Here is a 23,595-nt window from a genome sequence, read left to right as displayed (position 1 = left end):
TGGGGAAGGATGGGGGATAGACAGACAGGGTTAGGATGGCGTGGGAGGCAGGCCCCTGTGTCCTGGCAGCCATCAGGTAGAAATGGGAGCCACGAGCTCCACCCAACACTTGCTGTTGACCTTGGCTGTTAACAAGCTTCGCCAAGCCTCAGTTTCCTCATTTGCAGAACAGTCACAAAGAGACTCACACCCACTCCATTCACAGGTGGTTGTGAATATAAGGGATGGACTTGGCAGTGTCGTAAGCACTTAGCCATTCCACGGCCTGCCACTGGCCTGTTCTCCTACTATCAGCCTTCTTCCAAGAACAATGAAGGTGATTTCTGATATTTCACTTGTTGGATTTCATTCTCCACACTGTACCTCTCTCTGCAGCTGCTGTGACCAGGACTCTCGAAGAATTCTCTCATTTTTGTTTGTTTATTTTAGAATTATGTTCTTTACAGAAAAAAAGTAAATAAACAGAAGGAAAAAATCACCCAGAGTCACTCCAATCCAAATATTTTCCTCCACATGATTAACCTATATGTAGGCCTCTTTTTGTGGGACCGTTTTAGTCATACCCTAATTACAATTCTCTGTCCTCTTTTTTTCATGCAATTGTATATCATTAACACTTTCCCACTTCCTCCAGTCTTTACATCTGAACCATCAATTAGCATTTCATTTGTGATTTATTAAATATAGGTCCCAGAATTCTGGGAGGCCTTTTGATTCCAAGCAAAGGAAAAAAATGGCACCACCACCACAGAGGGGTGACAATGTCACAGCCAGGGGATTCATCCTTGAAGGGATGGTGGCTGCTCCAGCCTCCACGAAGGTGTTCTGCAGGTCACAGTTCTCCTCTTGAAGACACAGTCAATCAGCGGAGTGGAAAGAGCCCAGCTCTAAGAGGGTTGAGGTCAGATGCTAAGAACCCATGTGACCTGGGGAGAGTTAGCCAAACTGCTCCTGGGACTCAGTTTCCTCACCTGAGAATGGAGGTAGGAACACATGTACTGTTTACCAGGCCCCTGACTGTGCAGTGCCAGCCAAAGGGCAGGGTGTGAGGGCCGGGAGAAGCAGGACCCATCAGGGAACTAAGAAAGAGGGGTAATGCTTGGAACACCCAATCCCACCTGCAGGTTTGGGGGCAAGCCTCTCTTTTCTGGGGCTGGGCAATGGTTTCAGGTCCGGCCATCCTGGGTAGAAGGGGGGAAGGGGCCTGGGAACGGCAGAGGCAGGGGAACAGCAATTTCTTGCAGGGGTGGGGACAGGAAAGGTCTCCACTTATGACAACCGCTCCAAGGCACAGCGTGGCCGACTGCAAGCCCAGCTGCTTGGGTGGCTTCACTTTCCTCCTCCCACCTCCCAGAACACTGAGCTAAGTGCTTAGGAGACCCTGTCAGAGGCAAGCAGCCTACACTTGTCACTAGAACTTTTTTTCCATTTCAAAATAGCCACTTATCAGTGTGAAGGGCAGCTCTGAGGGAGGGAGATGGGAGGGAAGGAGGGAGCCCAGGAGGCCTGCCCGGACTGACAGTGAGGCTGCAGTCCGGGGCCTGAGGTGTCCTCCTCAGCCTGGCTTTCTCTAACTGCCACGTCGCAGGCTACACGCCATGCCCTCAGCAGTGGCCCCCAGAAGCGAGGGGGCCTCACTCAGGCCCAGGTGCCCGGAAGGAGGTTGAGTGTCCTTCCCTTCCTCTGTGCAAAGGATGGAAAAGTGGCCCCAGCTTGGGCTGTGGGGGCCAGTTCTCCCCTCCACCTCGCAAACAGGTCCTGGCTCCTGGCTGTTGGTGCCGGCAGAGGCGCATTCAGCAAGGTCTGCCTCCTTCCTCTGTTGTTACAAAATAGTTTTCCCTTTGCTGCTGCTCTGCAGGGAGCCGAGACCCCCACAACACAGGAGAGGGGCAGCGGGGATAAAAGGAGGGCTTTGATCAGAGCCACACTCTCAGTCCCGTCCCAGCCTCTGAGCCAGCTGGGTGGTACCAAGAAAGAAGCCCTGGGATTTTTATTAAGCCCTCTGTTGAGTCCTCTGAGTCCCTGTCGGAGGGACCCCCAGAAGGGGTACAGCTGCCCTAGGAGCTACCACAGACCCTGAAGCAGGGATTGAGCTGGAGCCAAAGCCCCTGGCAGTGTAGCTGGAGTTATCCTCTGTAAGTTCTGGGAGAGATTGCACCTGAACAAAGACTTCTACTGTCAAAAAAACAAACAAACAAACAAAAAACCCTTGGAAGCCACAGTGTCATGAAGAGAAAATAGAATGTAGAGTCAAACCCAACTCTTACTTATGCTTTGTGACCTCAGGCACACTGTTTACCCTCTCTGAGATTAGTTTCCTCATCTGCGAAATAGGAATAATAATGCTACAAGTGATGTTTAGGGGAAGCACCTATCATTTTGCCTGGTGCTCAGATAATACTGGTTTGGAGACACGTGTTAAATATTTCATCACAGAAGCTGTTAATAAGTGCCTAAATGTTGGCCTTCTCATCTGAACCCCAACCTCTCCCCAAGGCCACCTGGGGAACCCGGCTCCACAGTTTGGTGGCAACTTTCTTCCCTGGCCCCGGCTCCGCAGGTTCGGGCAGTACCAGGCAGCCACCAGGCAGAGAAGAGAAGCCTGGGTTGGGAGAAATCCCAACAGCTGCTAACTTGGACCAGAATAACGGGGTTGCTGCAGACACCACAAATCCCACTGCACAACTCAGGACACTTCTGGAATGTGAGGGGGACGTGAAGAGGCAGCATCAGGACACACTGCCCCGGCCCTGATGTGTTCTGGAGCCACTCAATCCTCCATTTTTCAGCCTCTACTAGGATCATGAAAGCTCCATTTGGCTTCTAATAATAGCTCATGGCACGGGTAATTATAACTCTGTCATCCTAGTAAAGCTGGGATGGATAGAGGAGGGAACTTGCACTTTGCAGGCAAAGCTGTTTGTTTCTACTGAGAGCAGGCCTTGGCAGGCTCGCACTGGCCAGGGTCATGCAGAGCTGGCCTGGATTTCAAGTGCAGTGTACTTCCCCAGCCATGCCCACCCCCGGTCCCTGAACAACGGGACTGGCCTCCCTTTCCTCCCAACTGGAAGCCCAGTCCTTGACATCCCTTATTTCAACGCTATGCTTTCCACAGGGACAAAGCCAAAAAATTGTCTCTCACCTCCCTAGAAGTCTCCATGCCAGTAGTGACCAGCCCTGGAGGGTAAAGGGTTATGCAGCCCCAGTGAGAGGAGCCATAATAGGTCTTGAATATTTCATGAGTGAATAATAATAATAGACAACCCTTATTAAGTACCTCCCACTAGAAGCCACTCAGACCTTACCAGTATTTGTTCATTTAATCCTCAAAATAACTCTGCATAGTAGGCTCCTATTACTATGGCTGATTCACAGATGAAGAAATCCAAGCAGAGAGGTTAAATCAGTTGCTCTTTGTCATCCAGCCAGTAAGTAGTAGACAGGGGATTTAAACTCAGGGAATCAGATTCCACACACTGTGTTCGTAGTTTCTGCGCAAAAACTGCCTTTCCTACGCTGTGCTGCTGCCTGAACTGGAAGAACCCAGAGAACAGAGTGATCTGAGATCAGAAATCCTGAGTTCTTTTTTTTTTTTTCTTTTCCTTTTCTTGAGACAGGGTCTAACTCTGCTGCCCAGGCTGGAGTGCAGTGGCACAATAATGGCTCACTGCACCCTGGATCTCCTCCCAGGCTCAAGCAATCCTCCTACCTCAGTCTCCCGAGTAGCTGGGACTGCAGATGTGCACCACCACTCCTGGCTAGTTTTTATTTTATTTTATTTTTTGCAGAGACGGGGTCTCCCTATGTTGCCCAGGCTGAGAAATCCTGAGTTCTAACCTGCATTTGCTAATGTCATCTTGGGTAAGTCTCTGAACTTCAGGTTCCTCACCTGTCAAATGCAGAACCTCATCCCATACTCTTCCTTGGGGGACCAATGAGATAATGAGTCTCAAAGCTAACTGAAGACTAGTAACAAGTACAATCTGTAAAAGCCCCGATCTGAAAACAACCCAAATATTTGTCGACAGATGAATAAATAATGTGATGTATCCATATCTGCAATGCAATACTCCTCAACAATAAAAAGAAACAGACTGGCCGGGTACAGTGGCTCACACCTGTAATCCTAGCACTTTGGGAAGCTGAGGCAGGTGGATCACCTGAGATCAGGAGTTGAAGACCAGCCTGGCCAATATGGTGAAACACCATCTCTACTAAAAAAGACAAAAAAACTAGCCAGGTGTGGTGGCAGGTCCCTGTAATCCCAGCTACTCTGGAGGCTGAGGCAGGAGAATTGCTTGAACCTGGGAGGTGGAGGTTGCAGTGAGCCGAGATCACACCACCGTACTCCAGCCTGGGCAACAAGAACAAAACTTTGTCTCAAAAAGAAAGAAAGAAAGAAAGAAACAGATTACTGATCCACCCAACAGTACAGATGAATCTCAATGATGTTGAGCAAAAGAAGCCAAACTAGCACATACAATATGATTCCTTTATGTAAAACTCTAGAAAGTGCAAACTAATATTTAGTGACAGAAAGGAGATCCTTTACCTGGGGGTTGCACTGTGGGGAGGGAGGGGTTACATAGGAGACAGGAAATTTGAGATATGATGAACATTGTTCCCAGTCTTGACTGTGGTGATGGTCTCACGGGTATATTTATAGGTGAAAACTGATCAAACTATGCACCTTATGTGCACTTACTACATATCAATTATACCTCAATACAGCCAATTTTAAAAAGGCGAGATACTAGTTTCCTCCTAACTGGTTGGGAAAGATTAAAAACTGATAAAATCCAATGGGAGGTGGATATTGGGAACTCTCACTCAAGGTCACAGTGAAAACTGATACCATCTTTTTGGAGTGCAATTTAGTAGCAATTATGAAAATTTAAAATGCAAATACATATGACCCTACAACCCCCTGGCTAGGATGCTATCCCGCAGGAATACTGGCACACACATACCACTGAATAAGCACATCTGAAAGGCAGCAGAGAACAAAGGCTAAGAACATGGCTCTAGAGTCAGATGACTGGGGTTTGAACGTGACTCTGGTTTTTGCCTGTCCTTAGCTGTGTGACTCTCGATCTCAGATTTTTTATCTGTTAAATAAGGATAAAAACAGTACCTACCTCATAGGTGTTTTGAGAGGGTTAAATGTGATAATGCATGCAGATCACTAGGAATGGTGCCTGCATGGGGAATGTTAACAATAAAATCTTAGCTATTAAAATGGGAAAAAGAGCAGACAGCCTACGTGTTCACCAGCAGAGGAAAGATCAGTCATTTACAGCATAGCTTTTACGATGGAATATTTGCAGTGGTTACAAAGAATGTGTTCTCTATGTACCGACATGAAGAAATCTCTAAGACCCGCTACTAAGTGAACTTGTAGAACATTATGTGTGTAGTGTGATCCTATTTTTGTGAGAGAAAAACCGTGGGCATGACAGTGGTAGGCTACCTCTGGAGACTGGGGAGAGACTGCAGGGAAGAGATCAGACCTTTAATATTGACTTGATATGGTTCTTATTTTTTGAATTTGTTACAATAGTCTTTCACACTTTCTGTAATGAAAAACAGTAATAAAAAGACACAAATGACAAGGTAGCAGAATTTATTCTTAATTTTTGCTAGTGTCAATTAGGTTCCAAGTTCTTGGATGACAAGAGACTTGCGTTATATTTCTTGGTTACCCCAGAGTGTCTAGCACAGTACCATGTTATCCAGTAAGTATCTGCTGACTGGCTGAATGCATGAAGGAGCCTCTCTTCTCCTGTAGGGTGGCCTTTGCAACTGTTTTCTACAGCTAAAATACTAGGGTCATCTCAGTTTATTCTAAGGTTAGTATTTCTTTTTCCTTCTTTCTTATGTTTTTGTCTTGGGAGATGCTGTGCAGCAAATTTATCCCTTAAAAAAAAAAAAAAAAGGAAGTTTGCTCTCCAGATCTGACTAAAAAAATGGTACATCTGGAGGGAAGAAATAGTAAGACATTTTTTTAAAGGAGAAGGGAAAAAAAGAGCAAGGTGGATGGAAAGGATGAGCCTCCACACTGACCAGCCCCTCCCTGCATGATCAGACACGTGGTCATCAGGCATCAGATGACCCGTGCTTCTCATGCTTCTGTGTGACACTTTCCCAGATGACACTTTCCCGAGCTCTCCTTCTGAGCAGCTGCTACTACTGCTTTATCTAATTACTTTCCGACCTTTCAGAGCTAATGCGAGGACTCAAAGATGATATAGGCTGGAGTTGCTGGGTTAATAGTTATGTCAGAATCTCCCAGGGAATTATATTAAAGTGCCTTCACTCCCTCCCTGAGACTCTGCTTAACTCTCCTCTTTGAAAAGGGATTCACTCCTAGGTGATTCCATCAGTAAACTCCCTCCCCACTTCATTCCCAACACTTCCACCATTGAAAAAATCACTGTCCAAATTACAGTGAGAAAACTAAGACTCAAGAAGGGGTATGACTTATCTAAGGACACACAGTCACCCTTAAGTAGGAAGGACAGAAACCCAGGTCTCTCTGCTCAATACCCTTTCTATGAACTAGGGGGAGTCTGTCCCAAACACAGTCTATTCAGCATCATTGCCTCAAAAAAGTTTGTCCTCTAAGAAGAAAAAAAATGTAGCATTGTTCTGGGAAGGGCTGGAGCAATGAACAATAGCAGAAGAGGTTCATTTCTATTGACTTTATGGAGGCTGCTGGGCATTTGCTTTCCTGCCTGAATAAGGGCTAGGCTTAAAGCCTCCATGTCATCAAGAATAAAGCATTCCCTGACAGGAAAGACAAGGCTTCTTAGCTCTGGGTCCCAGGGCAGTGCTATTCAAGGCGTGTGTTCATGGAGTATCTGGTCTACTATAGGAGACTGAAATTGCAAGAAGCTTTACAGCTGCCCCTTGCAAATCTAGGTTATTGCATCATACATTTAAAATAATGATAGGCTGGCCAGGTGAAGTGGCTCACGCCTGTAATCCTGGCACTTTGGGAAGCTGAGGCAGGAGGATCACTTAAGCCCAGGAGTTGAAGACCAGCCTGGGCCACATATGGAGACCCCATCTCTATAAAAAACAAAAATAAAAAAAATTAGCCGGGCCTGGTGGTGTGCACCTGTGGTCCCAGCTACTCGGGAGGCTGTGGAGGGAGGATCACTTGAGAGCAGGAATTTGAGGCTGCAGTGATCTGAGATCATGCCACTGCACTGCAACCTAGGTGACAGAGCAAGATCTCGTCTCAAAAGGACAAAAAACGATGACAACAACAAAATGACAAAAAGCCCTCTCAAGTTCTTAGAGGTGGCTATGGAACTGTTATTTCCTAGACCTGAATTTCAGTAAGGACTGTGTGTTTTGCTTACCTAGAGGAATGCTAAGTTCACTGAACACATCCTCTGGTTCCCAAGAAGGCAAAGAAAGCGGCTGTTTCAGTTCCACTTCAGCGTACTCTGGTGACCTCACCTCCAGAGATTTCATTTCCACATACCTGGAGTTTTCTGCAAAACATGAACCAAGGCAAAAAGAAAAGAAAAGAAATGAAATACAACACGCCTCAATGAGTCCCTGAAATTCTATCCCTGCATAGTATGATTGGGAATTGTCCGTTGGACTGCTTAATCACGTAAGGCTAGGGCAACGGCTGCTAATTAGAACCAAAGCACTGTCATTAGGAGCTTTTTCCACTGCCAAAAGAATGCCACACACAATAAAACTTGGCAAATCTTTGCATTTGGCCCAGGGGGATGGGCTACTGATGGCTTCAGTTGAGAAGATCCACCCCCCATGCCTCCCATCTCAGTATCATTCCATCTCTGCAGGCAGGGGAATTACTGACGGGCAAAAATTGTGCTGACGTCCACCGAGGCTAGCAAAACAGGCAATACCATTCTCTCCCCAAGCTTGTCAAGCTGTTATTAAATATGAACCCCAAACACTGGGTCAGCTAATGAGCCTCTAACACTGGCACATGTTAAGACCTATACTGCAAAATAAAAGGGGTTTGACTGGAGTGAAGTGAAGATTTCACTGCTCCTTTATTCTTGCCTTCTCTAGACAGAGGCTGGGCCTCAGGGTTTCTCTAGCAACAAGAAGGCTTTCACGGCGGGGTTTCCATGGAAACTCAGATCCATGCAGGTAAAAAACAGCTCAGGTCATCTTGACATGGAAAAAATCCCAAGCCTCCCAGTTACCTAATAGTTCATGCCACCCACAGGGCTCTGGGGTGAAATGTTCATTTTTAAGCCTTTCCTCTGTATTTTCTGTCCCCGACTCTCACTTCAAAGCCTGGTGTGCTGCAGGCTTTCTGTAAAGCAAATCCCTAATTATTTTCACAGTGAGAACCTTAAAGGCTACTCTCCCTCCCTTCCCCCAAACCCCTTGATGGATCTGAGGTTCCACTTGGCAGAGAAGACAGGGCTTAGCCTATTTTAAACTCTCTCTTTCATGATGTCACAGTGCCGGGCATAGGCACAAAACGTCACCTCCAATGGAGTAAGAGAAGATCCTAAAACGAGTCTTGTATCACCGTCAGACCCTAGCAAAAAATGGGTCTGAGGTAGTAAGAAGGGGAACAGCTGTGCCCTTTAGGGATCCCCTGTTCCTTCCCCTTCCACTCCTTTCTTGCCTCCCCTATTCCTGCCCCCATCACACAAATAACAGCCTGGGTGGCCCTCTGCTGTGCAGGCATGAGGCTCCTCCTGATCTCCTTTTGCTGATAACTCAATCTAATTTTAGTTATCCAAGTCCATCTGGGCTCCTGTAAATGCAGAGAAGTCTGCCCTGAGTTTGCTTGTCAGAAAACATGCAGCCTCCGATCTGACTTCCTTTACACCACTTGCCTAAAATCGCTAACAGTTTAGCCAGGCTTTTAGAGGCTTGCCTCTGTTACTAAATCACTTTCTGCACCCACTTTAATGCTAGCTGAAACCTTACTTATGTTCATTCCAGCCTGCACATGCTCATACTTTATCAGGTGAGCAGGGGTCCAATCAACCCGACCACCCATGAGGAAAGGGGAGGTAGTTACCCGGGGTCAACACTCCTTGGCAAGCTTGGCTTTGGAGGTCGGTTTCGATGGGGGGGCTGGTTTTCTCCTCCAGGGGGCTGCCTTCGCAAGCCCCATCTTCCGGGGTCCCCCTGGTCTTGCAATCATCGACAAATGGGCTTGGCTGCCGGGCCCTCTCCTCTGCTGGCTTAGGGGAAGACATTTGCTGGACTGTAGGGGCTGGATGAACATCTGAGCTCTCCACTCCCTTTACCTCCTTCTCGTAGCAATCTGAATCCTCCAGGGAGAGGCCTGTCTCACTTTCAGCTGGCTTCCGCTCAGCATCCAGATTTAGGCCAGGCATTTCCACGTCCATGTCACTGGGACAGCTTGTGGAAGCACAGGGCAGTTCTCTGGGTGACTTGAGGCTGATTTCTGCAGCCCCATTCCCTACGGCCTTGACTCCCTCCTTGGGGAAATCCTGGGCCAGGTCTAGGTCTAAGGTGGTTGTCACACATGAACATGTTTCCGGGCAGATTTTGTCTTTCTGGTCAATGGGCACAATTTCTTCCAGCTCTGGGATGTCTGGTTCCATGATAAAATCTTCTTCTTCCCCAACCTCGTCCACTGTCACCAGCTCCTCCATGTTAGTGGGATACCAGCTCTCCCCCTCTGCCTCACTTCCACTCTCCCAATCTTGTTCCTGTACAAAAATGCAGAAGGAGGTCAGAGGGTGGTTGAGAGCATTCAACCGGAAGGCATAAGACTTGGCCATGAGGACCCCTCCAAACAGGAAGAACCTGAGCATTCTTATCTCTACCCGGTACAATTACTGTGAACCACTCAAGTCCAACAGCACCAACTCATCCTTAGGGTGATGCTCAAAGTTTGGAATAAGCCCTTAATGCTTAATCCACCGTATTTAAAGTGACACAAAGAATTTCAAGCCCTAGTAGATAACAGGTGCTCAATATACAGTTTTTGAATGCATGAATAATGAAGTTATAAACTCTAAATACTTACTGGAACATCTTTCTTGCATCTGGGTCACCACTAAATGTAACTGCAGCAAAGCCCCTCACAAAATTCCCCCAAGCACCCTCTCCCAGCAGGGGTACATACACTTCCACAGTCAAAGCTCCTACTTGGCCCCTTCTAGAACTTTCCCCTTGGCATCTGCAGCAGCCCATGGACTCCTGACTCCACAGAAAGATCTAGGAGATCAGCTTTCCTGCCAGCGATACTCATCTCTCCTGCCTCTCCTGACTGGAAAGGCACGAAGATGGCCCCGTTCCAAGGACATTTCTTTTAGTTGTGGCAGCCCCAGCCCAGGAGAACTGTAACTGGATTTTTCATTTTAATTAAGTAAAACAATCTGTACAAGCACAGTAGATGTCTTGTTAATCCTAGGGTCTGGGCCTGCTGAAGTCAGGGCCCCAGCTTGAGTGCCTAAAGCAGCTTCTCGCCCTATCCCCGCCAAGGGACTTGTCTATTTTGGGAGCCTGGCTCTGAAGCCTGAGTCTTTTTTTGGGCACATGTTTTCTCATGGGAACACAGCCAAGTTGCTGGAGAGTGAGCAGAGCTCAGACATGTGGGTAAAGATCGCTTCAATAAAAACTATCCGAAGATTCCAGGCACAGCCACTCCTCCAAAGTAGTGCTAGGAGGACTGGTTCATTCATGTAACTAATGGTGGGGTCTCAGCCATATTCCATCTAGCAGGACATCACCAGGCAACAGGGGGACTCCTGTGACTCAGTCCCTCATGGCAGAAGTGCAGAATCTGAAATAAACTTTACCTTCTTTGTCCTTGTGTCTTCCGGATCAGAGAACTCTGCTTCTTTCTCTTGTCTGCCCACTGATTGAGGGCTTTCTTCCATGCCCTCCTGTTCCTCTTTTCCAGCCTTACCAAAGGAAGGACAGAGCAAACCAAATCAACAGTGAGCAGTGACAGGGAGAAGAAAAAAAGAATGATATTGAATGCAGGTCCCAGCTCTCAGAGGGGTTTCACATACAGCATTTTCTTTATCCTCCCGGAATCCCTCGGAGGCGGCTGCTATTAGCATCTTCATTTTATAGATCAGAAAACTGAGGTTCAGAGAGGTTAAGTAATTTGCTCACAGTCACACAGACAAATGGAGGCAGAGAAATGTCTTGAAGCCTGGCCCGATGTCTTTAGGGGGCAGAAATCCCTGGCAAACTGGGTATTTTTTGCAGAGTAGAAGCAGCCAAACTACTGGGCCGGCCAAGACCCTGGGGTTAAATCATTCAGGACACTTATAGGTAGAAAGGGCGTTGTCACCCAGTCAGAGTGCCCTCGCACCTTTCTTTTGCTCTCTGTCTTAGAGTGACAGCCCAAACTAGCACTCCCTTTCTTCCCTCCTTGTATTCCTTTCCCCCAAATCAGGGCCCTCACAGTAATGCCCATGTCTGTGAAACTAAATAATTGAAAGCAGGCGTTTGGTTTGAGAATTAGGGCCTCTAACCAACCTTTAAGACAGGGGATCAGCAAACTATAGTCTGCAGGCCAAATCTGACCTGCAGCCTGTTTTTGTATAGCTTGTGAGCTAAGAATGAATTGTACATGTTCACATAATCACATTTTAAGTGATTATAGAAGTGCCTACATAAAATCCGCAGTTTTGCCTCTTGGCCCACATAGGCTAAAATATTTACTATCTGGTCCTTTGTAGAAAACTTTGCCAACCCCCATGTTAGAAGTTTCTGGGGGATATTCTCCCATGACTTAAACTTTGTCCACCAAATCAATGACTACTCCTGGGTTTTCTCAGGGGCAAGTTGCAGTTCTAGGATATTCTTGGCTGAGGTTGGTTCGAAGTAAACCACTCTAGTTCTGATTTCTTACAATCAGACATACCCCCTTGAGCTGACTAGGAGCCAGCTGGAGCAGAAGCTCAGGGCTGACTGGTTTCACCAGTTATTACCAGACAGGGACGCATGGTTCAAATCCTCAAGTCCTTTCTGTTTCCAGTGTTTGCTGTGAAGATTCCACCAAAAGCTTTGCTGAAGTCTACCGCACTAGCCTGAGTGTAAAGCAGCTACAAATACCTTTTTAGCTATTACAGCTTCTACCAACAGGTGACTTTATTTTTATCTCCCGAATCAACTATGCATGGCCCTCTCTTGTCAAAATGAATAATCCTTACCCTTCCCAAGCAGCTCCTGCAGCCGCACTCCCAGATCAACACAGTAAAGGAACCCCCTTCAGTTCAAGTTGGGAGAGGCAGGGACAGTCTTGCCAGCCGGGCTGAAAGCCCTCCACCAAGCAGACCCCTGCTCTTCCTCCCTGCAGGCAAAGGAGACAACCTTTCAGAGCTTCCCTTTGCTCTGGGATCACTTCCAGGAGAAGGCAGCAGCTCAAGGGGAACAGATGGGTGCAATGGGTGCAACGGGTGCCCCCAGCTGCCCACACCAGCTCACAGACTGAGACTGAAACGCCAACTCTTGCAAGCAGGGCTCTGCCACCACAGGGCCTGGGCTACTGAACCACTTCCAAACTGGTCTCCCACTTCTGCTCTGTACCCTCCCCCAAAATCTATTCTTGCCAAGGCAATCAAGAATGATCATTCCAAAATGCAAAAATGATCACATCCTCACCATATTGTCTTTTTTTTTTTTTTTTTTTTTGAGATGGAGTTTTCCTCTTGTTGCCCAGGCTGGAGTGCAATGGCACGATCTCAGCTCACCGCAACCTCTGCCTCCTGGGTTCAAGCAATTCTGCTGCCTCAGCCTCCCGAGTAGCTGGGATTACAGGTCCCGCTGTACACCACACCTGGCTAATTTTATTTTATTTTATTTTATTTTTATTTTTAGCAGAGACGGGGTTTCACCATGTTGGCAAGGCTAGTCTCGAACTCCTGACCTCAAGTGATCTGCCTGCCTCGGCCTCACAAAGTGCTGGGATTACAGGCATGAGCCACTCTGTCCAGCCTCCTCACTGTATTTTCTTGCTTAAATACTTCATTTGCGTCCCCTGGTACTTAGGATAAAGGCAAAAATCTTCGACCTGCGTACAAGGCCCTGCATAGTGTAGGCCCTGTTTATATGTCGGCCTCACCTCCCGTTACTCTAATGCCAGCTCTCTGCTACGGCAACGCTGGAGCCCCGGAGCTGCTGGAGGCCCTTGTGCACGCTGCTCCCTCTGTCTTTTCGCTTTCTTTTCACCCAGTCAATACTCACCATGCCTCCAAATCTCAATGGTCACAGCCTAACCCTGAGAAGGCTCGGATTTATCACAGGCACTCAGCATTGTGTACCTTCATCTCCTTCTTAGCACTTAATAGTCAAGCTCTTCTGTTCATTTGAGAAATCACTGGATTAGCATTTCTCTCACTGGACTATGAGCTCCGCGAGCCCAGGGGTCATTTCAGTGTCACTAACTGTGGTCTCAGTGCCAGGTGCTCCACAAATATTGGTCAATAAAAGAATGAAATTGGTAGAAGGGGGTGGGGTGAATAACAAGTTCTCACCTGTCTTTCCACATGGTTGGGTCTTGTCTAGGCTCTGAAGCGAGCATAAGGGTTTTAAAATCTTCTCCTGTTATGGATTGGTTATACCAGGGGTTACACTCTGGGGCTTCTAGATGGCATCCAGCCCACAGCTATGTTTTGGTTTATACTAGGCATTTGTCTTGCTCTAAGAAAAGGGAGATTTGACAGTGTGGCATGCATTCCTGCATGACAGCTGTAGAATGGAGCTGAGCAGTGGCTCCAGCCCCACAGATGGCACCACTTCCTCAGTCAACCATGGTCCCATCACGCTGGCCTGGCTCCAATTATCATTAGCCTGGCTTCCCTTCCCTAGGCACCTGGGCTTGCCACTCTCGAACCCCCCTCCCAGTAGCATGTAGCAGTGTTTCTTCCCTATGTTTTCCTTATCTGTGACTTGATTTATTTCCTCCTCTTTATGGTCCTGTGGCCAGGATTGGGTCTCAGGTATGGATGTGGCCACCTATCACCACGGAGCAGCACGCACACTGGCTTCTCAACCATGGGCACTTTCTCCAGAGAGCTCAGGATTTTTTAATGAGTGTGAGCTCTTTAAGGTAGTACAACAGCCTTGTGATCACACCCATTTTACAAACAAGAAAACTGAGGCAGAAGAAAACAGGGTGTGACCTGGTTCTCAGAAGCCAGGCCTTTTTCTCCAGAGTCTGGGTTCCATCCTTCATACCTTCAACAGATACCCACTGGACACCCGCTCTGTGCTAAGCCCTCCTCTAGGGACTGGGAACACAGCAGTGAACACAACAGACAAAACTCCCTGCCTTGTGAAGGTTACACCTGGGAGCCGGGGGTGACAATAGACACTAAGTAAAATAAAGACATTAAGTGATAGGTTTGAAGGTGGTAAATGCCACCAAAAACAGGAAAGTAGGGAGGTAGAGGAGGGGGTTGGGGTGTTGAGATGGTCTGCAGTGGTGGGGAGGGAGAAGAGTGGGTTGGGGTGTTGAGATGGTCTGCAGAGGTGGGGAGGGAGAAGAGGGGGTTGGGGTGTTGAGATGGTCTGCAGTGGTGGGATGGGAGAGGAATGGGTTGTGGTGTTGAGATGGTCTGCAGTGGTGGGAGGGAGAAGAGGGGGTTGGGGTGTTGAGATGGTCTGCAGTGGTGGAAGGGAGGGGAGCGGGTTGGGGTGTTGAGATGGTCTGCAGTGGTGGGGAGGGAGAGGAATGGGTTGGGGTGTTGAGATGGTTTGCAGTAGTGGGAGGGAGGGGAGTGGGTTGGGGTGTTGAGATGGTATGCAGTGGTGGGGTGGGAGAGGAATGGGTTGGGGTGTTGAGATGGTTTGCAGTAGTGGGAGGGAGGGGAATGGGTTGGGGTGTTGAAATGGTCTGCAGTGGTGGGGTGGGAGAGGAGGGGTTTGGGGTGTTGAAATGGTCTGCAGTGGTGGGGTGGGAGAAGAGTAGGTTGTGGTGTTGAAATGGTCTGCAGTGGTGGGGTGGGAGAAGAGTAGGTTGTGGTGTTGAAATGGTCTGCAGTGGTGGGATGGGAGAGGAATGGGTTGAGGTGTTGAGATAGTCTGCAGTGGTGGGAGTGGGAGGAGCAGGTTGGGGTGTTGAAATCGTACGCAGTGGCCAGGGAGAATAGAGAATGTGGCCATGAGTAAAGACAAAGGAGGCGAGGAGCAAGCCAGGAAGACTTGTGACTCCTTGGCAGCAGCAACACCTGTAAAGGCACTGAGGGCGGGAGGTGCCTGGTACACTGGAAGAACAGCAAGCCCTGCTGCCTTCATGCCAAAGTTCAGTTGCCACCTGTTATCTGACTCCTGGGGCAGCCCTGTGGGGTCTGGGCTTTTCTCAAGTTCATCATACAGAGTTTGAGGACAGTGCAAAATACTCTCTGTTCTGCTGTCATTCCAACACAGTGTTGGACTGCCTGGCTCCAACCTAAAGAAACAATCTGTGAGGGGCCCCAGTAAGTCCCTATTGACTCCACCCCAAGGCTGTAAAAGGCAGAACCAACTTGAGGGACAGAACTGTAGGGAAACTCTTGGGGCTTTCTGAGACTCTTTTTCCATCTGGGCTCTTTGGCTGACACATACTGTCACCTTAAATGAGCAATGTTATACAAACCGATGAGAGCAGGGTGGTAAAACAATAGGAGAAATGGGGTCGTCAGAGCAGAGTCTCATGAGTGTGAGTAGAAGTGCAGGGAGCAGTTCTACCTCTCAGCCTAGGGGGAGAGAGGGTTGGCAGGCTGGTGGTATCCACATGAAGCCCAGGCTTTCCTTGAGCCCCTGCCAACTCTTGCTCTCTGCCCATCATCCATCACCAGCAACTGGGACCCTTCCAAGCAGATATACTTTTAAAAATATCCACTGGTTCACCAGGTCTTTGGGATGCAGTTCAAGTCCTTGGTGAGGCACACAATGTCTTCCATGAGCCCACCTCACCCTCTTCCCTAATCTCATCTCCTGTGCTTCCCCCTGCTATGCCAGTTAGGAAAAATTGTGGCAGACTTTGTAATGGGCAAAAAAAGACTACTGGGTGTCCTTTCACTGGAATGCTGGGCATTTGTCTAGCACATCCCTTCAGGGCATCTGATTCTATAGAAGCCTGCACCTTTCATTGTCTCGAACTGAGCTATTTTACAACCATATAAGTTGCAGAAATCAGATCCTAATACAAAGGATTCTTGTTCCTAGAGATACACAAGAATTGTCTCTGCTGGAGATGTAACCGATTCCCTGCCCCCTGTGGAAGGGGCCACTTTTACACCTATTAGCAAATTCATTTTAGCATTCCTGATTGCCTGTATATGTTGCCTGCTCTTTGGATTCTCTTTCGAGTTGGTTTTTGCATCTTATGATGCCCTCATTAATTAATTAGTTGAATAAAACCTTTGACATGTATTCATTATATATCTCCATCAGAGTCATGATGTTACTCTTTAGAAACATGATCCCTACTATGTCCTAAAGATGCAGCCGTGCCAAGTATCTCCAGGTTTTTCAAAACAGTCTTTCTTTTTCACTTTTGCCCTTGCTTCTGCTTCTATCAAGAACCCTGGTGGGGCACGGTGGTTCGCGCCTGTAATCCAGCACTTTGGGAGGCCGAGACAGGAGGATCACGAGGTCAGGAGTTCGAGACCAGCCTGACCAACATGGTGAAACCTTGTCTCTACTAAAAATATAAAAATTAGCCGGGTGTGGTGGTGCACACCTGTAATCCCAAATACTAAGGAGGCTGAGGCAGGAGAATCACTTGAACCTGGGAGGCAGAGGTTGCAGTGAGCTGAGATTGCACCACTGCACTGCAGCCTGGGCAACAGAGCGAGACTCCATCTCAAAAAAAAACCACAAAAAACCCAAACTGCTTTTTTCTACTTTTAATACTCAGCTCAAATATCACCCTCTCTGAGTAGCTCTTTTCCTGTTTCTGCGCAGAGTTAATAATTGCCCACAGAGCAGCTCATTCACTGTAAATGCTGGCATGAGTCCCATTGTATACAAATTATTTTTATATTAATAGGTCTGTTTCCACCATTGGACTTCAGTCTCTGCTATAACATGGACTATGTCCTATTCACCTTTGGCTCGCCTATACCTAGCACAACACCTGGCAAAGTGGCACTCCATCTATACATGTGGGAACGAATGCTGAAGTAGCATCCAAAAGGGTGACTCTTCGGTGTTCATGGAGTTGAGATTTGGGCTCCTTATTTGCACTTAGTATTGTCACCAACTCCCAGGTCAGAATGACTAGAAGATATGTGTGGAGGATTTTAAAAATTAGGCTTCTTATGCATATTGCCAAACCTTGCTTATCCTACCCCTACTTAAATATAGAAGGCTCTGGCAAGAAGGAAGTGTAAGCCAAGTTGGAATATAAACCTGGTAACCAGAACCCTCCTTGTGATGCCCCTTTGTGAACTGAAGCACTGCTGCAAGCCCTCAGACCTTTCAGATGCTGGAATGAAGGTGCCAGCCAATTGCCATGCATTTTTTTTTTTTTTTTGAAACAGAGTTTTGTTCTTGTCATCCAGGCTGGAGTGCAATGGCATCATCTTGGCTCACTGCAACCTCCGCCTCCTGGGTTAAAGTGATTCTCCTGCCTCAGCCTCCTGAGTAGCTGGGACTACAGGGGTGCATCACCTTGCCTGGACAATTTTTATACTTTTAGTAGAGACGGGGTTTCACCATATTGGCCAGGCTGGTCTCAAACTCCTGACCTCAGGTGATCTGCCTGCCTCAGCCTCCCAAAGTGCTGGGATTACAGGCATGAGCCACTGTGCCTGGTCGCCGTGCATTTTTATTAGAGTGGAGGTAAAACACTGTGGACAGCTCTGGGCACCCAGTTTAATTTAGTGGGTGGTGGCGGCTTCTCTTTCACCACCTCTCATCAGAGCTCTAGGATTGGTAAATGCTTTTGGCAGGAGGGAGGACAGAATGAACCAAAGATCTAATCTCCCTTGGGAGGCTCTTTGGATACAAACACCTCAGGGCCACTCCCTACTGGACAAATAGGACTACAGGTCTTTCCATCAAGTCCCGCCCTAACTTCTAGTAAAGGCAACAGGTGCCGTGGGATTTGGGGCCAGATCTCCTGGGTATAATTCCGGGTCTGCCATTTCCTTACTGTGTGTTCTTGGACAAATAACGTAAGTTCTCTGAGCCTCAGTTTCCTCATCTGCAGTAACAATAGTACCAAGCTCAAAGGTTGGCACTCAAAACCTGTGAGGATTAAATGAGTTCATTGAGATAGTGTCTTGCACAATGCCTAGCACATAGTAAATAGCCAGTAAATGTTCATTCATTCAATAAACATTCATCCTCATTATATTATTACGATTACTCTCCTTCAGGGCCTGCCTCACCTTACCTGGGGAAGAGATTGATCATTACCTCATTCTCTGCCACTGTGTTTTCTTTTCTATCATCAGCTCCTTCTTGGTCTCTATCAGGTCTCTTGGTTTTATTTTTCTCATTCTGCTTGGACTTGGCGCCCTCAGGGGCCCTAGTGACCTTTGGCCCCAGCCCATCTTCCTTGCCTGAGTCATCGGGATAGGGGTGTCTGCTTTCCCGCAGCCTGGCCTCATCCTTCCTCCTGGACCTCCCAGGGCCATCCTGCTGCTGCTTCAGATACTTGTCCAACTTGACTTTGGGCTCTTTCCGGTAGTAGCCATCTTCGCGGCTTTTGTAGCTGGACACAGAATGGGGCGGGTTGGGAGATCCAGACCTCAGGTACTTCTCTCGGTGGGACCTCCCTCCTTCCGGTCGCTCGTCCAACTCAGCCTTGTCCAGTTGCCGGGGGTGGTGTTTGCGATCATGTGCCCAGGGGTCCATCCTGTCCCTCTTGTCATCCCCGTTCTCCCTCCAGGGAGCTGGGTCTCGTTCTTCCTCCCTCCTGGCATAGGGAGAGTGCTCCCAGGAGTCCCGGCTATTGCCCCAGTCAGCCCGGGAGGGGCCCGGAGGGCTGTGGGAAGAGCTGCAGGAAGTGAAGCTGGGAGTGTGGGACCTCGGGGAGAGTGACCGGCTCACTGGACTACGAGACCGTGGCCTTTCTGGGCCATATCTGTGAGGGAACCAAGGAGCAGGATTTAGAATCTTCACGCCTCCCATCCCACCCCACCCACACACAGATACAATCTCTCTCTTAGATATACTGTGTACGCTCTTAACTCCCAACTCTACACAACCACATAGAGTGGTTCGGGAGAAAGCCTTTTCCTCCCTTCTGGCTTCTGTGCAGGGGACTTCTCCTAAGCACAGTACTGGCCACTCTCTATCCCTTTACTCATCCTGCTCCTGGGAACTAGGAAGAAGAACTAGGTTGCTTTGGCTCAGCTCCAGCTTGCCTTCTCTTAGAAGGGAGCTATGCTCAGGGAGCAGACCTCTGACTCTCCTCCTGGGGGTGTGCAGGGTGGGCACTGGGGGGCAAGATTGCCCTAGTCCAGCCTAGTGGGTAAGGCTGCCCAACCCTGGGTGCTGTTAGCCGGCCTCTTAGCCAGAAGACTTGAAGCCACTTCTACATTTGGGCTGTATCAGAATAAAGCCAACCTCTTAGCCTCCACTTTTCTCATTTATTTCTCAGCTCAATTTATGCATGGAAAAGGGATGCTAATTATTGGGGAGGGTAGGCTCAGAGGTTAAAAAAAAAAAGAATTAAGAAGGTATTTTAGGATTGGAAGAGACTCTAGAACTCCAACCTACACATTTGAGATGAAGAAACTGAAACCCAGACAAGGACCCCAACCTGTGTAAGGTTCAGAGCAAGACTCCCTAAGCTCCCTCCGCTCTGCTGCAGAATTGCAGGTGGCAGGATGGGATTTTACACATCTTTTAAAAACCCAAATAATCATAATTTTTTTAAAAAACAGATAAACTAATAAACAAATAAAGATAGCAAGCCTGAACAGTTACATACAAAGATATACACACACATATACACATACACTTTGAAGACTGTTTGGTTATTAAGCAGGTCAACTGAGTCATATATCCGATACTCTAAAAGGATGGGCATTTTTTCATTAAGTTCCCAAATACAGGAAAACCACGCAGCCCTCACTGACCAGGGGACACCGAGGTGCATCTCGCTAGGACCAGGCTGCCTTGACCATCATGGGGGAAACAGCCTGGGCTTGTGTCCTCTACTGGGAAGTGACAGCACCGCCTACGGCCACTGCAGCAAGAATCCCAAGATGTGCCAGCCAGGTGCCTGCTCCTGCAGTTTTCTACCTCGGTTCTCTGCAGGAACTATCTTTGTAGGGGAGTGACAGTGGTCAAATTGTAGCCCCAGCTTGACCTGATCACAAACTTCGGCTGGAAGAAATGGGTTGGAAAACTGAATATATTCAATGTTCAGAGAAAGTGACTGTTCAAATAACTGATTTTTTTAAACCATCTACATTCTACTTCCTATACCTACATTCAACTCATGAAAAACCAAGAGCTGGTTCTAAACAGAAGCCAGTTTAGACTTCTGGACTGGTGTTTTTCATAGGGAACATGGAAAGGTGGGGCCCAGAAAAGCAGATGGATGGGGTAGGGGCAAGAGCAGGGCACAGCATGACTCAAATGCCCCTAAGAATGAGAAACGGGAGTGTGTTCCCACTGCCCAGAACCTGCCTGGAGACTTAGGGCTTGGGGCCTCACCTGTCTGCTTCCCGGAACAGGTCCCTCTCCCTCTGGGAATGGATGTCCTGGATGATGGCAGCCACAGCCTTCCCGGGTTTCTAGCAAAGTCAGAGAGATCACCATCAGATCAGAGATGGCCTTGCAAACACCAGAGGGAAGCAGCTCTGACCTGGGTCATTCACTGCCTGGTCCACCAAAAGGGAAAAAGTGCCTTGTGTGGAGAAGACAAAAGGTATAATCCAATGGATGAGTGTGAGTATAATGCTAAACTGGGTAGGGCCGAGTGGCCCAGAGAACACTGAGTGGTGGTCCATCGAACTGGGGAAGGAAGGAGCCTGGTGTTCACATCCATGTGCTGGAGACAAGCAGCATTTGTTAATACCCACCTCTGCCTGAATTAAAAAAATAAAATAAAATGTGTAAGAAAGAAAAGGAGAGAGGGATGGAAGGAGGGAAGGAAGGAAGGCAAGCATGCATTGTAAACTTGGAGAGACTTGAAGATCATTGACTGCAGCCTCCACCTTTAATATCTATGGAAACTTAGAGCCAGAGAAGTCGAGGCAGGGTCTCTGCTCTTCACAGCTCCAGGGTCACCAGCCACCTTGTGTTCCGTGCAGTTGGTGACTCTTGGAGTTGTGTTGGGTTAAGGAACACTTCAAGGTCACGCAGATAGTGAAAAGAATCAGGACCTGACACCAGGTATTTTAACTCCAAGTTCCTTTCCATGCTTTCCATGCCCTGTGCCCCCTTCAACACCTCATGCACAGGCATCAGCTGATGCTCAAAGTAAATCTGTGAGGAGGGTGGCATAAGCTGGGAGTCGGGCTTCACAGCTGAGAATAGTAGGCAACCAGGGCTCCATCCTTCCCTGAAATCATTAGACGGTGGCTATGCCAGGACAGGACTAACCCCAGCCCCCCATTCCCAACCAAAGCCCTTTCCTAAACCCAGAATGGACACACGATAACCAAAATAAATAAATAATAAACGATTTAAAAAAAAAATTCACAAGCACAAAAGGCAAGTCAGGAGCATCTTCCTAAAGATGACGCAAAATTCATCCTTTAAATAAAAATGTATCAAGCAGAGCGAATTTTATGGAATATGAGTTATATCTCAAAAAAAAGCTGATTTTTTTAAAGACCAAGGCTAATAACCCTCAGTCTATGTAAACTTTTGATAATGAGTTTTATTAAATTTAATCAACTGCTTTTTATCCTTGATTTTTTCTATGTAATTTGCAAGGAATCATGCATCTTTTTAAAATTTTTTTTTAAAGAAACGAGGTCCTGCTCTGTCACTCAGGCTGGAATGCAGTGGCACAATCACAGCTCACTGAAAGCCTCAACTTTCCAGGCTCAAGTGATTCTCCCACTTCAGCCTCCCAAGCAGTTGGGACTATAGGGGCTCATCACCACATCAGGCTAATTTTTTCAGTTTTTATAAAAGACAAGGTCTAGCTATGTTGCCAGGACTGGTCTTGAACTCCTGGGCTCAAGCAATCCTCCTGCCTTGGCCTCTCAAAGTGCAGGGATTACAGGCATGAACCACCACGCCCAGCTAAATCATGCAATAAGAGCCATACAAATGTTAAAAAGCATCATGTATCTCATTTGACAGATGGGAAACTCAGGTCCAGAGATGTGATCTAGCTGGACTAGCACAGTATGAGTGCTCTAAGTGGCGTGGCTGATTCTCTGTTATTGTTGAGATAGAGGGTTGGGCTGGGAAAAACAGAGTAAAGGTGACAATGAAGGAGGAGCTGCCTGCAGTTTCAGGGAGAGAGGTCAGGGCTAGTACACAGAAAAGAGACATAAAATGTTCAAGTGAGGGAGGGACCTCACCTCTTGTCATACGGAGATGCAAAGTGAAAGAATGTCAAAGAGAAGGCAGTGACTCCTTCATCTGTGCTCGTGAATAAGTCAGAGGTTTTAGAAGTCAGCCAATTCCCCATTCAAGAAAAGGCCCAGGAACTCAGCACTGGCCAGGATGTCCACCAGAAAAGGCACCACAACTTTGGCAAATGGTCCCTTATGTCAAACTGAAGCTGCAGAGATCGACCCTTTATAAAGCACCTGAAAGTGCCACCTACAAATAACCAGATCACCCAAGACTCGCACTGGCCTCCAGCACCTCAGCTGCTTAAACTGGACCTTGTTCAGACCAAGGCCAAACAAGGATAGAAGCCAAGGCTGTTGGCATTGGCCAAGAAGAAAGTTGCTGTCCAGGATGTCTCCTCCCACCCCGCCGTGTGGCTAGAGACCACCGGTCCTTCAGCCAGGGTCGGCTGTCACTTGGGGTAGAAGAAGGCGGCTCACTTGAAGCTGATAGAACTTAATGTGGATCCCACCAAGTGGGTCTTCTTCCTGCCTGCCCACCTTGGGCCACACAAGTGACTCCGGCTACTGTATCATCAAGGGAAAGCCAACTGGGATGGCTAGTCCCTGAAAGGACCTGTCACAGCAGGCACCAAGGGAGCAGCGGAGCTTGGGAAAGCTGGTGGGAGCCATCAGGACCAAGATCATGTCATGAGATCTGCCATCACCGGGGAGGCCACACCCCAGGTCCCTCCCAAATCTGTGGTTTGCATTGCCACTTTAGAATGGACAAAGGCTAAAGAATGTGTCCCCAAACTGGGATAAATGTATCTGGCAACTCTTTAGAACATAAAAATAAAATTCCCCATGGGAATTGGATGGGGAGCTTTCTGTTGTAAAAAGAGTCCCCAAGGTTCCAGTTTTCTTCTGCTCTTCTGGAACTTCATATTCTCCTGGTTATTCCTTCCAGCTCAGATCCAAGAAAGGCCGACGTGGGAGGAGGATGGTCTTGGCAGGGAGCGGCTGAGGTTTTGCAGATTACCCACGGCAGAGTGACTATGAGGGTGGGGCTCAGGCGCATGGGGGCAGGAGCAGGTCAGGCCAATGTCAGGGCCAGAGGCATTCCACAAGCTCTCGGTCCCTTCTGCACCTTGGTTATCACAGATGGCACCCCCAGGCCCTTCCCCTCAGG

At 47.9% G+C, this 23,595-nt stretch overlaps 1 protein-coding gene across 4 annotated transcripts in view; it reads right to left on the bottom strand.

Moving 5' to 3' along the window:
- The window catches only part of RBM20 (RNA binding motif protein 20), a 195,079-nt gene that overhangs the window by 8,598 nt on the left and 162,886 nt on the right, over positions 1-23,595 (bottom strand). For all 4 annotated transcript variants that reach the window (XM_050804354.1, XM_050804357.1, XM_050804356.1 and 1 more), the window contains exons 8-12: positions 20,605-20,684; positions 18,352-19,021; positions 10,788-10,892; positions 9,032-9,692; positions 7,368-7,502 (exon numbers count right to left, since the gene is read on the bottom strand). In XM_050804354.1, coding sequence (XP_050660311.1) covers positions 7,368-7,502; positions 9,032-9,692; positions 10,788-10,892; positions 18,352-19,021; positions 20,605-20,684 — 1,651 coding nt within the window. The remainder of the gene's footprint in view (positions 1-7,367; positions 7,503-9,031; positions 9,693-10,787; positions 10,893-18,351; positions 19,022-20,604; positions 20,685-23,595) is intronic.

This window comes from Macaca thibetana, chromosome 9 (assembly GCF_024542745.1).
Source record: "Macaca thibetana thibetana isolate TM-01 chromosome 9, ASM2454274v1, whole genome shotgun sequence".
In the NCBI taxonomy this organism is placed as follows: Eukaryota; Metazoa; Chordata; class Mammalia; order Primates; family Cercopithecidae; genus Macaca; species Macaca thibetana.
This window is presented reverse-complemented; position numbering and strand designations above follow the sequence as displayed.